Genomic DNA, 16,787 nt, shown 5'->3' with positions numbered 1-16,787 from the left:
ACCACGGAAGCATGCAGGCTGTAATGGTCTCCATGGGGCCTGTAAAAGTCTTCCCCACGTTTTTTTCCTAGTGACATCAGAGACTGTCCTTTACAAAAATAATAATAATAATAATAATAATAATAATAATAATAATAATAATAGTCTAGGAGATCTGCCTTGTATACCCCCAGGCCTAGAAGCCCACATAGAGGAGTCTCATATGAATCCCCGACCACTGAACATTGTAGACATAACACTGACCCATCTATCATCTGACTCATGGCTGTCAGTTAAAACATTTGAAACACCTCCTTATTCTGTTGTGCAGTTAGCATCATACACATGCGTACAAAGACTTCTGTTAGCAGAAGAGATCTGATTCCTCCATTCCCATCTAAGACCCATTTGTTTCCAAAGAACACAACATTGTTAGGGCTTTTAAATGTGTTACTGTTTTAGAGTGTGTGCACTGATTAGGAAACAAAAGTCAGTACAAAAACTCCTTACCACCAGCCCTGCAAAGACAGACATTTAGGGGCCGATGCTGGAAAGGCTGGCTTGGTTTCAGATATAAGATACAGGCCCTGCTCCTCACCCATGACTTCAAAAAAAATTCACCGCAGATGCCCTCCCCCAGGTGTTCTAAATTTCCAAATATCTTCGGAAGCCTATTGCAACATCCCTCCTTCTTCGTAACACCAATAATGAGACCTGACTGAATTTCAAGGTTAAGGGGTGTGATTTTAGTGGCTGAGACATCATTTCACGAAACTCAAGGAAATACATGAAAAACTGGCCAAGTGTGTGAAAACGAGGTCCCCTTCATTGATTTTAATTACGTGATGGTAATATTTGATATTCTTAGACATCTTTATGTATCGCTATTTGCTAAATACTTCTTTAGTAGCTTAAGAGTGTCCATATTGAATTTTCGGCCCTTCAATATTGTTTAGATAATAATTTAATATTATTAACTTTGGACGGCACTATTAGCCAAGAGTAATAATTCGTTAAAAAGTGTTACTGAGAATGCTGGTTCCATGGAAGATTAATAGGGGCTCTCAGGAAAAGAGGTCTTTGGTTGGCTGCAAGCACTTTATAAGTATTTGTGAAGTTAAATGGAATTAAGCAGCAGTTTCTCTGGTGTAGGACTTCTAGGGGCCACTAGAATGTATTGTGACCCTTCGGGGGCAGGAGAGAGGCTGAAAAGCCTGTAGCATCCCACAACTTATTTAACCTCAGAGCTCCTGTACTACAGAGCATTTTGCAGAACATGTGCCCATGGAACACAGTTTTAGAAATACCAGTCCAGAAACGAACTAGGGGTGGTGGAAGGGGAGGTGGGCAGGGGGTGGGGGTGACTGGGTGACGGGCACTGAGGGGGGCACTTGATGGGATGAGCACCGGGTGTTATTCTATATGTTGGCAAATTGAACCCCAACAAAAAATAAATTTATAAAAAAATAAAAAATAATGAAAAATTAAAAGAAATACCAGTCCAAAGAAGGACTGTACTGACCGATTTGTAAAATGCAATCCTTAATGAACACTTCAAGTAGGTGTATTAGACACCGAAGCATAACGCTTGACCTATTTCACCTACCTGCACCCAGGGGTATCATCCTATGTACACAGTCCCCCAAAATGACAGGTGGGTGAAGAAAAAAAACTGTTACTACAAGAAATTAGTTGTTACAACAACTAAAGTCATTGTCCAAGTGATATACAAACAGCCCATACCCCCCCCCCCCCCTCCTGTGACTGGATAAGCAGTTCTGGAAGATTAAACTATTCATACTTACAAAGGTTGTCTAGATATCACAAGTCTGAAAGGTTGTCTAGATATCACAAGTCTGGGAAGCTCCTTTCACATCTGGGAAGCTCTTCAATACATAAACTTTGAGCCCATTTTCTCCCCAGATGCTCCTAAGCATCTTGTAGGGGAAACGGATGAGGAATTATTTGCCTCTCTTTTGTAAGTGATGAAATGACAATCAGTCACTTAGTTGGGCAGACGGGGTGTAGAAAAATCTGCCCTCTGGCTTAGTTGAGTGCTTTCCCAGCATAGCCCCACCTCTCCCTCTGTCCCCCACGGTTGCGCTTGGCAGTGAGAAGCTATTCCAGAAATTCATAGTGAGGGGCTAGGCTAGCAAAGAGAGACAGCTGAAGGAACCAATTCGGCTCCAGCATGACAGGCAGGGAGCGAACCCACTAGAAGCACAGAATCACTTGCACACGGCCTGCGTCTCTATTCGCTGCAAAGACTCAAGTGCTGGAGAAAGACCTTCCATTCCCCTTATTTAAACTTCTGAATAAGACTAAGCTAAAGTCCTAAATAGACACAGTTGGTCCTGAAGGAGTTTGTGTTCACATAAATAAAAGGCCAAAGGAAGAATGATCTAATTTTCTACTTAGGTTGAAAATTTTCAAAAACAAGGTTCACGTATTCGGGTAACACCCTAAGTGAAGACATATTCTTTGGGCCAGTGGTTCTCAAAGTGTGGTCCCTAACCAGCAGCATCCGTGTCCCCCTGGGGAACTCACTGGAAGAGCAAATTCCAGGTCCAGGACCTCGCTGAGACCTACTGAATCAGAAGCCCTGGGGTCCGTTGATTTGTGTGGGGAGCACCCTGCAAGTGATTCTGATGCACCATCAAGACCCAGAAGTGCTCTAGAATATTCAATGCACATTTCAAACAACCTATTACTCGAAGTCATCCCCAACGACAATAATTTTAACTAATATTCTTACTAATAACTCATCCTGATGGATTTAGGACTGGGACGTGTTTAAAAAAAAAAAAACAAGAGGCAAATAATAACATCACGCTGCATAAGCAATTCATCAGAAATTGGTTTTAAAAAAATGGGAATTTGAGAAAAACAAATACATTCTGTCTTCCCATAGAATCTTTCTAAAACATACATATCAAAGCGTGCAAGCCCATCCCATGTGCTGATTTCTCAATAAGTGGCCGGACACAGATAGTAGCTGTGACACTCTTCCCCACCCTTCAGCAATGACAGAAACACAACGTCATTATGAGGAATCACCTCTCCAAGGGATAACTGCAAGTGTGTTTTGCAATATTAATGCACACTTGAAATCCAGTGGGAACAGCGAGGCAAGCTGACTGTGCAGGGAACAGTGTCTGCTTGTAGCGCACACCTCACCCACCAGCAGCCCCCCGCTGTGGCACCCCTGGGTCCCCCCCAGGCCGGCCAAGTTGGACAGAAGCCTGGCACCAACACCCCCCCACACCCCGAGCCTGCTTAGTCTTGTGTTGATTTCTGGGCCCACTAGGAATCAGAAGGGAGATTTTGCCTTTGTGAGTCAAAGAAACATGAGCTACAACACTGTTTTATGACACATGGAAGGGATTCAGTGAAGCTCAGTCTGGCTTAGAGTGGGGCAGGGGGGGTGAGGGCAAGCTCTGTCACTCACTGAGAGAAGGACTTCAGAAAGTTGCTTAAACTTTCAGAGTCTCCACTTTCTCCCCTGTAAAGTGAGGATATTAGTATCTATCACCCATCTCGTAGGATTATTGGAATCGGTAAAAAAACATGATTAGCATTTAGCCCAGAACAAGCTTCCAGTAAATACTGACAGCTCTCATCATTATAAGTATTTTACAAAGCTAGACGTCTAAAGCACAATAAATTATAAAAGCACAAAATTTGTTTCCAAGTACACACCAGAGTCAGTTTATTGTAACTTTTCAAGTAAAGTTTCTACAAGGCTCAAAGTTAGCATGTGATCCGTGATTAATTCAAAAGGTAAAAATTATCAGAAGTCACCTTATTTCCATTCTGGGTTGAAAAAAAAAAAGAAAGAAAGAAAGAAAGTCTATAGATTCCATCAGACTTACTGTTAGAAATATTTTTATTCATTAGACCCAGGGCCTGTTTTAGAGTTTAAGCCTAAAAAGAAAAGCACTGCATTCAGGAAGATGAAGCAAGTAATTCCTTTAAATAGTAAGAACTTGCAAATTTAAATATACCTCAAATGGACCTCAAATGGTAAAAAGAAAAGAAACCCAGTTTATAAATTTCATTTTCCACCTTAACATGTAGAAAGGCAAAAAAAAAAAAAAAACATAATTTTATCTTATTTCTTTCCAGTGTTTAAATATCCTTCATTTTCTTGGAGTTGGTAGGAATAAAAGTTTCATACACTTTTGTTTTCATTCCATATGTAGAAATTATCTAAGTGTTAACACAAGATTTGTTTCTATCCTTCTTAGAGGAGAAAAAGGAACCTTAGATGTATTGTATCTTGATAGACCATGTATTTTATTATTTTGAAAATAAACAATAATCAAGTTTCTCTGGGGGGAAATGACGGCTAAAATTGGAGGAGTTCATGTAATCGGTGAAAAAATGGAATAGAAAGGAAATAGAAATATTTCTCATGCATACGTTTGATTCCTGACAGTTGAGTGTGGTAAATCCTGGAAACAGAAAATTATCCATTATTAGTGATACTCGTTTCAAAACTACTTTTTGGAAAAATTACACTGAGCTGCTTGAGATTCCACCAAATAACATAACTGAAGTATATCCTTTGAAATTTTGGCCATTAGTTGTATGTATACAAATACTGAATGCAACTGATGCCATAATTCTAATATTTTTATTTCCAGTATAAATCTAGGAGGGTTAAAATGTGCCTCTGTCTCAGATTTTATTTTTCTCAAGCCAGAATGCACAAAAAAAGCACCAGAACCAGAAATAAAGACTGATTTCAAGGGAGTCCCTGGCTGCCATTCTAAAATTCTTGATTGGGCAAGGAGAGAATTTGACCCCAAAATAAAGCAGGATCACAGGGAAAAGGAAGTGGCAATGCCTATTCACATTTCTGGGCCACTGCCCACTAATGGGGCCCATGCCAGAGAGGAGTCTGGCATTCTGCACACGGCATGCTGCCCATCCAAGCCTCTACTGGAGAAAGCAGGGGAAAAGCTCTGCACAGATTGGTTCTTTGAAACTTTGGGTATATGGAAAAAAGAAAAAAAAAAAAAGAGCTTTGCCACTTGGCTCGTGAACCAAGAAACAGAGCTGGACAGGGGAAGGAGTTTCTGTATCTTTCCTGGTAAACGTTTAGAGCAGAGCAGTACTGAATTTACAATGAAAAGACAGGTCTAAAAAAATGTGCACACATACCCACAAGACAATGCTGGGATGCAAAAGGAAAAAACATTTGAAAAGAAGAAAGTTATTTTACAACTTAGCACACCCAGCATACTTTTGCACCATAAGCCTCTGAAATACCACGTGAAAATTGTTAGTCTTCTCCATGAGTTAGACTGGGTCATGATCACAAGATTTTACTATCAGTGGCATAGGAAACTAAAATTTTAAATTGTCCCGGTATGGAGGTTTTGTGGCAGGTAGAGTTCTAAACTTCTGCAGGACTTTCAAACATGTCAAAAGGAAAATCGTAAGATTCCACGGGCAGTTTTCAAGTCCACATCATGCTTTAATTACAAAAAAAAAAAAAAAAAAAAAAAAAAAATGATGATACTTCATGTAACTATGAACACTGTACAAACATCACAGACATCACTGAAATACTCCATAATTATAACAAGATTGCTTTTATTTAGTCCATCAACACACTCATGGCTTTCTTTTCTAAAAAATGTGTCCCTCTGAAGATGCTTAGTAACTACCTGTGCAGTAGAAGGTAACTGGTCATTCTTGAGTAAGTTTCAAATGTGCTTTTTCGTGGGAACTAACACAATCCTTAGTTGCTCCTGCTCCAAGTTAGCAATATTTCAGAAAGCACATGGTAAGAATGGCACCTTCAAGCGTTACTCTGGACATAAATCTCTACTTTCAATAGTTTATGGCACATACACTATGTTCCATAGAAGAATATGATGCACACAAAAAGGGGAGGGGGGGCATGTTTAATTTTCTTACTTGAAAACAAAGCCTTCTTTTCAAACCAAAATAAGTTATGTTTTTTCCACAGTATATCTAAGTGATTTTCACTGAGGATTATCTGAGTGATTTTTGCAATATTCAAATAAAGTACTGAGTCAACCAAACACTGAAGAACAAAAAGCAAAAATAATAAAGTAAAACAACACAGACGTCATCTCAAGCTGCTGAGTTGTAAATAAGAAGCTAGATTGGTCTTGTCCTGTGCCACTATATCCAACACTGCACATGCAGTGATGAGTTTTGTTACTATCTGAAATCTTCAGGTTCTGAGCATTAGGGACAGCAATGATAAAAAGAAAATTACCTTCTTGAGATTAAGAGCTTAAACTTTGGATAGTGCACATATAACAAATCTGTTCCCAGAGATCACACCCCTTTTTCATAGCAATCATCCTAAAATCTGAAGTCGGAATAACCATACATCTCAAAGATTTTAATTTATGATATACAGCAGCAGATACTTTTTCATAAGATGGAAGTTTTGTATTGGGTCTCTTTGGTATGAAATTCTGAATTCCTGTCTCATAAACTGACTTTTAAAAGAATGTATGTTTATCCACACTTGTAATCTGCCAAATGTTAAATTAAACGCACATTTAATATAATTAAAGGCAAAGATGTCGAATCCTGACAGGTAAATTTTTCTGGAGCGTTTGTCTCTGTCCCTCACCTGTTAAAAGATCACACACTGCGTCTGCTCTGATAATAACCTGATGAATGAGGTTCTCTCATCGCCAGTGTACCAACAGCTACCTCATCCTCCACAAAGGTCAGCTGCAAGCTGGCCTAAACATAACTATTCCTTTAAGTCTAATTAACACAGAGACATTCTACTTCTGGAATTGGAAATAAATGTTTCCAGAAACTTCAAGTTACTTAATAAAGGAATTTTACAAAGTTGCTGTCCTAGCCTACCTTTGGCTTCCATTCATTTTAATAGATCTAAGATTTATTAGTACAACATGCCCAAACGTCACAAAAACACACACTGAACACTCCAGAAGTAAACAAACAAAAGTGGGTGAACCTCTGTGTCCATCAACGGTACCTGAGCCATAAGTTACTCTGGAAACACCCCTACATATAAAAACCACTTCTACTCATAATAGCTGATAGATACAAAAAGTTTCTAAAGATCTATCAAGAGCAAAGGAAAACATATTCATCCCCCTATTTTATGTGTCTGTGTGCAGTGCTCTGCAATTATTAGTTTGCAAAGGAATTATTTTATTAAAATTAAATACTCTACTTCTAAGACGTAACAATTCCAGATCTCTGAGGTCCTTTAAACGTGATCTTTTAGCCTTATCAAAGCAATGAATGTTCCTCGTCCTTTGTTTTTTGTTCTGCATCTGCATTAGCATGGCTGCTAATTATATTAGCCTGGTGGCACATAAAGTCGGAATGGGGAAAAAAATCACATGATTGTTATAGAACATCCTTAAGATTCGAATGGAGACTTGCTTAGGCTGAACATTCCTGTATCACAACTGCCTCTGTTTTGTTAGGGAACTTCACTTTGATTCAGAATTTCTGTTCCATAAGAGATGGAGCACTTCTCCGATACACACCGTCCCATATGTGCACACACATGAACAAAACACACACAGAGAAATCTTGAGCCTTATCGTGCCACTTTGTATATTTAGCTTATTTGTATACTTAGGTTTCTCCAAAATTGCTAAGTTCTTGAGAAGTTTGTGTTCATCACACAAAATGCCACATAGATCTAATGCCTACACAACCGCCACCATAAAGCCCTACTGCGCTAAATGACTTAAAGTTAAATCACATTTTAAAATTTTCAAACTGAAAATAGCATGAGAATACTTACCCACCCACTCATTCTCACAGTTTTATGCTTTTACACAGTGAATCAGCAAATGTGTTCTTTTCTGAATCATATATGAACATAGGAATGTTAAAAAAAAAAAAAAACACTTATACAATTGGGCTTACTTGGCCTAACCACTGGTTTAACAAAGTAAACTCTCCCATTGTTCGGGTTAGCTTTCTCCTTAGCAGTCAAAGTCCTTTATTGCGCAACTTAAGCGTGTAGCAAAAAAGAAACTGCTTTACACTCACTGCAAAAATATTACATTCTTAAAACGGTATTTACAGTTCCACCTTCTTTTTCTTACAACCAAGTGCCAAGGTGGGAAAGCCTAAGTAATTCACAGATCCACCTAGGCATCTTGAGATAACTTTCCTGGGGAAGAAAAACACCCCAAGACAATATGCAACCAAAAAGCACGGGCTTCAGCTAAATAGTAAGCAACAACAACAACAACAAACAGTCTTGGGGATCAAGACAACTGATGAACAATGAGGACCCCCTAAGGAATTCTTCTACCAGTCTCAACAGCAAATCCTTGCTCTTCTGAACACTTTCCTGGTGGGGGTCTCGGCAATCCCCTTCGGTCTGGGGGTCCTTTCAGCCTTTATGAAACAATTGTTGGAAACGGGGGTGGCTTTGCAGATTAATTCATACTCTCCAAGGAACGCTATTTGCCAGCAGGAGGGAGCAAGCACTCCCTAACCTCAAATTAACCACTTGGAGTGGTACATGCCTCACCTCTGAACTACCCCCCCGCCCCCCGCCTCTCCTATTGCCCTTAGAGCATTTAAATTCAGAGACCTGACGTGTTCCATTACCGGCTCCTTGCCTCTTTGCAAACACACAGCATTCCTCAAAAAGTACATAGGGTTCTCCATCCTATAGGATCAGAGACAACGTTATCTGTTTCAGGAGCGGTTACATACATCGTGGAGGAAGATACAATGCTTTCCTTTAGTTCAGTGTATTTGTGATTTAAAGGCCACCGGTTCGGTTCACGGCAGTGGCGTTACCGAGTCCGTCCGAGTTATTTCCCTTCAATCTACACACTTTTACAACTCAGCGTGGCCGCTGGGTCGGGCTGCTGTGGAGACACCACCTGCCCTGCGCAGTGGTCTTGCGAGGGCGTTAGTTGGATAAGGGAATTATCTTCCTTGAAACATCACACATGGCAACGGAGGAAAAGGTACCGCCGGGGGGTTAGCCGGCGGGAGGAAAGTCAAAAATTATTCCGTGTCTCTTCCAACACCTGTGCAGTAGACCGTCTGCGGCAGGCACGCGGTTACAGGAGCAGGAATGCACACCGCGCAGGCACGAGAGACCGAGCTCGGGAGATCCCAGACAAGTTTAACCCGCACCTGCCAAACTGCGTTGGGAGGAGCGGAAACGGGGGGGGGGGGGGGGGGGGTCCCGCACCCCGCGCCCGTCCCCGCGGTCCGGTGCAGCACGGCCGGCCGCTACCTGTGTCACCTGCCCTCCTGTATTTCCCCTCCCAGCGCGGCCGGCGGCGGAGCCTCCCGTGCAGGGCTCCCGGGGCCCGGAGGCGCGCCGCCCGAGGGGAGGACCCGAGTGTCACTTACCAGTTGCATGCCACAGATGAAGATGAGCGTGCACCTGCCGCTGCAATAACCCATGGTTTCCGAGACCCCTGCCGCCGCCGCACTGTCCCACGGCGGCCACCGTCGAGCCCCCACTGTATCCAATCAGATCGCGGGGAAGGGCAGGCGCACCTGCCGGGGGCTCGGGGGCTCCGGGCCGCCGCCGCCGCCGCCGCCGCCGCTGCCGCTGCTGCTGCCGCTGCTGCCCGCGTCCTGGGGGGGGACAGGCATTAGGACCTGCAGGCGCGGCGGCGGCGGCGGCGGCGGCAGCTCCAGCTCCAGCTCCGGCTCCGGCTCCAGCCGCGCCCGCCGCACCTCCGTCCGCCCGCTCGCCGCACGCGCCGCGCCGCGCCCGGGCCCGCAGGGGCAGCAGCCGCAGCCTCGGAGCGCCGCCGCGCCCACGGGCATCTGGCCGCCCAGGGGCGCCCCCGCCGCTCCCCGCGCCCGCTCGCCCCGCGCGCTCGGCGGCGGCTCCGGGGGCGGCAGGAGCGCGCGCCCCCGCCCCTCCCCCTCCCCCTCCCCTCCCCGCCCCTCCCCCTCCCGCGCCCCTCCCGCCGCCGCTCGGCGCCCGGGCTCCGCGCTCCCTCCCGCTGCGAGACGCCGGGGCCGCCGCGCGCCCCTCCCCGCGCCCGCGGAGCCGCTCCCGACACCGAAACTTCTGGCCGGGCTGCCGCCGAGGGCGCAGGGGGACGCGGAGGGGCGCGGGGGGCGCGGGGGGCGCCGGTCCCGCTCCCGCCGCCGAGCCCGAGGCGCCCGCGAAGTGTGCGCAGCCGGGGGTCCGCGGAGACGGGATGGAGACGGGGGTTAGAGACGCGCCGCTGCGGGAGGGGGGGGAGGGGGCGGGGGTGCAGCCGCGCCGTCCCGGCCGCTCGGGGAGCCCCGGGGGGTGACCCGGGCGGGCACGGGGATGCTGCCGGGGACTCGGGGACCCCCCGCGGGCGGCCGCGCGGCTGCTTCCCACTGTTTCCGCGCCAGAAATCAGAGCCTCCGGAGCCGACCCCGGCCCTCGGCCTCCGCGGCCCGCGCCCGCCGGGAGGGAGTCGTGCAGGCGCTCCCGGGGCCCGCCTGAGCCGCGCGCCGAGCCCCGCTCCGGAGCCCGCTGCTGCCACCTGCGGGCGGAAGCCTGAAGGGCGAAGCGCTCCGTCCAGGTGGCGCCCGCACCCCGGGTCCCGGGTCCCGGGGTCCCGGGGTCTCGGGGTGCAGGCGGGACCGCGGGGTGCACTTTGCCTCCGAGCCCCCGGCAGCCGGCTGGCGGCGCGGCTACCCACTGGCCTTGCCAGGTGCACCTGCGCCGGGGAGCCGAGCGGCTGCAACGAGGAGCTGAGACTGAGAAGAAAGGAGCAAAGGCCACCGAGCGAGCGGGCCGGCCCCGCACTCCCCACTCCCCTTGGGGTGAAGGATGAAACCGCGCCGGGCCGAGCTTCCCACAGCTAACGGGATCTGGCCTTCTGATGAACCGGCCTCTGTGTAGGGTAGCGCTCTCCAGCCTGGGAACCACAAAGGAGGGATCCCAAATGAGTCTTCCTTTAGATAAATGTCAGGACCTATCGGAACGACTGAATACAAAGAAACTGAAGAGGGCATCGAAACCCGGCCCTGAATTTTCAGAAAGGACTCGTCAGTCGTCGAAAGCCAAAAAAAGGGGACTCGATTTGCCAAATTGCTGAAATGCAGATACTTTATTAGCGTAATGGAAACGCCCGCTTTGAATCACCCTCTTCTTGTAAATGGGCTTTTCTCAGAAAAGTGTCTTCCAAGGTTTAATGGAATTAAGAGAACCCGATCTATGTTCCTCCTCACTGCCAGACCTGGTAGGTAGTAGCTGCCCCACACTCCTTGGTAAAACTAAGCCAGGGGTGTGTAGTGCAGATGGTTCTTTAGGTTGTCACTGTTTTTGTCTTTACACGCACGTTCAGCTGCCTGAGTAGCTGCTGGGGATGCAGGCATTTTGCACTGCCCAACCAAAAGCTGTCGAGTTGATGTTCAGTATTGAAGAAGCTCCTGCCATTTAGGGGGAAAAGCTCTGTATTGCCTTTCTAAGTTCATACTGGCAACAATGCAGGTGGGTCCCGCGACCACGCAGGTGGTTCTGCAACCACCAACAGCCTGAGTGGTGTTTAGACTATGGACAGGTTAAAGGAAAGCAGATACAAGTACAGTGTTGGACATTTATTGTGCGCCCCTGCTACTTCACTGCTTGCTACACTTGCATCCCCCCATTCATTATTCACAAGAAACCCATGAGTTAGTGAGAAGCTGACTCTCGGCGCCCTTGCCCGTAGTCCCTGAGCACTTGCCTTTCAGTGCGTGCCCGCCTTCTTTCTTCAAGCACCTGGGACTGTATCTGTCTACAGGCTCCTTCTAGCCACCATTGGAGGTGCTTGACTCCGGAGTGAACAGCTGTGAGAACGATTCTTGTCCAATAATGGCTGGGAGTCGGTGGATCGGTACCCCAACTTCTCAACCCAGAGATGGGAAATCCTGAGACATGCTGTAGTCTGCGTCATCAGCTTCCCCACAAGGATGGAGCCCACAATGCCCGTGGTTCACCCTATTAGTTCAGTCGTGCACCCAGAATTAGCTTCCTCCCCTCCCTGCCTCATTTCTCTTCTTTCCCAGTACTTCCTGGGATCACCTCCAAACTAAATCACTCAGATCCTTGTGTCAGGGCTGCATCTTGAGAAGCCCAACATAAGGCAAATTTGCGAGGGCTTTTATTCCTAATCTGGCATCATAGGCACATTATCCTCAGAGGAGTGAACCAGTTACATTTATAGTGTCGAACATTTATTGTGTGCACCTACTACTTTATGCTACACTCGCATCATCTCATTCCTCACTCACAAGAAGCCCATGATGTCTGTGGGACATCAAAATTCACTCTTCTAACCACTGTGCTATACGGTGTTGATATTTTGCTGTACTTCTTCATCATGCTTTTGGAATTCCATACAGAAATGATGCCTTAAAAATACTTTGGAGAATGAGCACACATATTTTATCTCTTTTCCCAGCTTTATTGAGATCAGATTTTGCTATCTTTAAGTTCACCTTGCATCCTTTAGATACAGTACAGGTGAAGCCTGACTTATGAAAAGGTACCTAGATCGGGCTACAGTTCCATTCCCCACAGTGGCTATGTGCTTTCTGTTGCATTTCCTATTATCCTTGGAGCCTTAGGGGAAAAGACTAGAGAGAGAATCCCAATTGTCCCATTGAAGCGCATGAAGGAGAGAGATTTCTCAAGCTGGAACGTCCATTGCACTTTCATTTAGAAATAGTCATACACTGGTCAGCTATAGAAGGCTTTCCTTGACTAGTCTTCCTTGACTAGTCTGGTGATAGAACTATTATTAAGCGTCTTGTTTCTGCGGGGAGAATGTGTTACACATCACACAGCGCCATCTGACTGACCTTGACATCTTCCTTTAAAGTATTTTCAAGGTTATCCCCCCCCCCATTATCTCATTTATCTCTCAGAACCATTCATGGAATTCAGTAGGTACACAGCCACAAAGTTGCTGTCTGCTCAACATCCAATCATTTGACAAGAGCAGGAACTTAAGTCTGGCCCTGTCACACCACTGAGCAGTTTTATCTGACTTTTACTCTGTTCATTATAGTTTAAAAAACAGGAAGGCAGCAGTTAACTTTACAATCACAAACCAACAAAACTGATTCATTGACTATGATATACAAACGTGATATGCAAAACGTGACATATTTTTGTTCTTGTTTGGGAAAAAATAGGGGGGATCCCTGGATGGCTCAGCGGTTTAGCACCTGCCTTCGGCCCAGGGTGTGGTCCTGGAGACCCCGGGGTGGAGTCCCACATCGGGCTCCCTGCATGGAGCCTGCTTCTCCCTCTGCCTCTCTCTCTGGGTGTCTCTCATGAATAAATGAATAAAATATTTATAAAAAGGGAAAAAATAGTATTTTCGAAATAAATTTTATAAAGAAAAGAATCAGGGGTGCCTGGGTGGCTCTGTCAATTAAGTGTGGAACTCTTGGTTTTGGCTCAGGTCTGGATCTCAGAGTAGGGGGATTGAGTCCTGCCTTGGGCTCTGGGCTCAGAGCAGTTTGCTTGAGATTTTCTCATTCCCTCTTCCTCTTTGCCCCTCTCCCTGCTTGCTTGCTCTCTCTCTCTCTCTCAATCAAAAATAAATATTTTTAAAGAAGGTGAATAGAAAAAGATAATAATCACCCGTAGTCCTTCTACCCAGAGATAACCTGTCACTTTTGCACAAACCAGTTTTTTGTAAAAATGGGATTATATCATCCATAATATATTTTAATCTGCTTTTTCTTTTCACTTAATAGATCAACAACATATGTCCAACTCATTAATTATTAAGCTTATGAATTCTACAGCCCATTTAATTTCATATTCCGAACACTGCTGCCTTTTCCCAACGGTGAACCGTAGGCAAATCGCTTAGTCTTCTGTGCCTGGGAATCCTTTCCTATAAGGGGTTAAGGAGTTAGGGGGAGTAATCATGCACATACATTATAGGGTTGTTGGGAGGATTGTTGTAAATGTCAATATAGGAAAAGCTTTCAAAACAGGGCCTGGTGCCTACTTAACATTTTTTAAGGATAATTATCTTTATTCTGCATACAATGGAGCTTTAATCATGGTATAAAATTCTAACGTAAGCAAGTATCCCAATTTTTTTATTCTTATCCATTTCTTAGACCTAGAATTGTTGTGGTGGGCAAAATAATGGCCCCTCAAATATGTCCACACCATAATCCCTAGAACCTGTGCATGTGTTACTTCACATGGTAAAAAGACACTGAACCCAAATTAAGAACTTTGAGATGGGGAGAGTAGCCTGGATTATCCAGGTGGGCCCAGTCCAATTGCTTGAGCCCTTAAGAAGAGAACCTTTGCCGGCTAGTGAAGTGGTGAGAGGCAGGATAATGGAGAAAGTGGATGAAGAAGGTCAGGGAGATGCAAGGTGAGAAGTTCAACCCACTATTGCTGAATTTATAAATGGGCGGAGGGAGAGGGGGGCAAAAGTCAAGGAATCAAAGTGTCCCCTAGAAACAAGGAAGGGTGAGGAAATGGCATGTCTCCTACAGCCTCCAGGAGCAATGCATTCATGCCCCAGCCTACTCTTGTCAGACCTCTCATCTGCTGAACTGCGAGATATTTAATATGTGCTATTTTAAGCCACCAAATTTGGAGTAACATGTTATAACAGCAATAAAAAAAAATCCAGTTTACTTCCACTGCTTCAATATTATTTTCTGGTATTTCAATTTGTAGGCATGTTTTTCTTATGTTAGGATTACTTCCTTTGGATAAATTTCTAGGAGTTATATTTGAGTCAAAGAATGAGCAACAATATGATGCTTTTGATAAATAATACCAAATTTCCTTTCAGGGGTTCTATCAACATAAACCTATAAGACATGCACTTGTCATTTCCCCTTTGCCATTATCAGTAATGGATATTATCATTCTTTTAAAAAAAAAACTTTTCCATCTTCCATTGTAATTTACATTTTTTTAAAGATTATATTTATTTATTCATGAAAGACATAGAGAGAGAAAGAGGGGCAGAGACACAGGCAGAGTGAGAAGCAGGCTCCATGCAGGGAGCCTGACACAGGACTCGATCCCGGGTCTCCAGGATCAGGCCCTGGGGTGAAGATGGTGCTAAACCACTGAGACACCCGGGCTGCCCTACATTTTTTATATAACGATCATTTCTTAAATACCTAGTAAATGTGCTGAGATGGACTATGACCCATAAATATATCACATTATCTCTTGCCTTTCTGTGATGATTTCCTTCACAAGTTCAATTCCATTTCTAATAGTATTATCCAATGACAGATTCTATTCTATGGAACCTTAGCAATGAAAGTCCATTTATCTATTTAACCAAAATGCTGGCCGTTAGGGAAAACACTGAACAGATATTGGTAAATGACAGACTATGCCATCATAAGGATGGGAGCTATAGTTATGATCAATGCCTAACCAGTCATTATTTTTATATTATATATAATTTGGGTTATATACTTCTAAATTAAATTATTTTAATTTGTAATTTATGTAAATTAAACTTATAATATGAAGTAAAATAACACAAATAAGCTGGGATACCATACTCAGTACCTATGTGCAGGTGATCAGTTGCATGCGTTAACTTAATTATTTTTAACATTTCAACCATATTTATTATATTTTAAAGCTTAATATAATTATTTTACAAACGTACTCCCAATTGTAACATTATTTTAGTGAATTATCTCATAGAAAGGCATAGAAATAAAAACATTTGTCGAGATTAGAAAAGCTGTATTGTCATCTTCTGATTTTCCCCTAATTTGTGCTGATTTTTTTTTTTTTTTTTAACAAGAAGAATTGGAAAATAGGTGTAAGGACAAGCCTAGTGTTCTAATTGCTGTTATAGGGGCACCTGAGTGGGTCAGTGGGTGAGTATTTGCCTTTGGCTCAGAGTGTGATTGGGGCCCAGGGATCGAGTCCCACATCGGGCTCCCCACAGAGAGTCTGCTTCTCCCTCTGCACTGTGTCTCTGCCTCTCTCTCTCTTTCTGTGTCTCTCATGAATAAATAAATACAATTTTTTAAAAAATAATTGCTGTTGTAACAATCGGCTCCAAATACAAAGGCTTTAAACAATAATTATGCTTGTGGATTCTGTGGGTCAGGAATTCAGAGACAGCACAGAGGGGAAAGTTTTTTCTACACCATCTGGGGCTTCCAGCTGGAAAGACTGAAGGTGTGGCTTCATGGCTCAAGGCAGGGCTCACCCGAAGATTCATTTACTCACAAGTCTGGCACATGGCTGGAATGGGCGTGAGGAGCAGACCTTTGGAGCAGATGTATGGCCTGTACTTGCAGTCTGGCTTCCTCACAGCATGGCTGCTTCAGGGTAGCCTGACTCCTTACCGAGGTCTCCTAGCAGTGGTCCAGCCAGCAAGGCAGAAGCAGGACTGCCTTTTATTAAGCCATCCTCAAAAGTCACCTGGCTCCAGCCACTTCCTATTTTAAATAATTAATTAATTAATTAATTAATTAATTCTGTAGTTAACATAGAGTGTGTATTATTAGTTTAGTGGTAGAATTTAGTGCTCATCAGTTGCATATAACACCCAGTGCTCATCACATCACGTGCCCTCCTTGATGCCCATCACTCAGTTACCCCAGCCCCGCAGCAACACTGCTTGTTTCCTATAGTTAAGAGGCTCTTATGGTCTGTCTGTCTCCCTCTCTGTTTTTATCTTACTTTTCCTACCCCGTATTCTACTAGCTAAATTACAAGGAAGTTACAAACCCACTCTACCTAGAGGGGGTAAGATTTAGATCCCCACCTGTTCCCAGAGAAACGTCAAAGAAGTAGAGGGCCATGTTTTCAAATCTCTGTTTTAACCATTTAATAATGA

At 44.7% G+C, this 16,787-nt stretch overlaps 1 protein-coding gene across 3 annotated transcripts in view; it reads right to left on the bottom strand.

Moving 5' to 3' along the window:
• NKAIN2 (sodium/potassium transporting ATPase interacting 2) overlaps positions 1 to 9,563 on the bottom strand; it is a 951,498-nt gene extending 941,935 nt beyond the window's left edge. The window contains exon 1 of one of the 3 annotated variants that reach the window (XM_072832815.1): positions 9,349 to 9,563. In XM_072832815.1, the coding sequence (XP_072688916.1) occupies positions 9,349 to 9,402 (54 nt within the window). In that variant the 5' untranslated portion in view covers positions 9,403 to 9,563. The remainder of the gene's footprint in view (positions 1 to 9,348) is intronic. The other 2 variants (XM_072832800.1, XM_072832806.1) reach the window with 2 other exon arrangements.
• Between the last annotated feature and the right edge of the window lie 7,224 nt (positions 9,564 to 16,787).

This window comes from Canis lupus, chromosome 1 (assembly GCF_048164855.1).
Source record: "Canis lupus baileyi chromosome 1, mCanLup2.hap1, whole genome shotgun sequence".
NCBI classification, from domain to species: Eukaryota; Metazoa; Chordata; class Mammalia; order Carnivora; family Canidae; genus Canis; species Canis lupus.
Note: the sequence above shows the minus strand (reverse complement) of the source record. Positions and strands in the feature narration are given on the sequence as shown.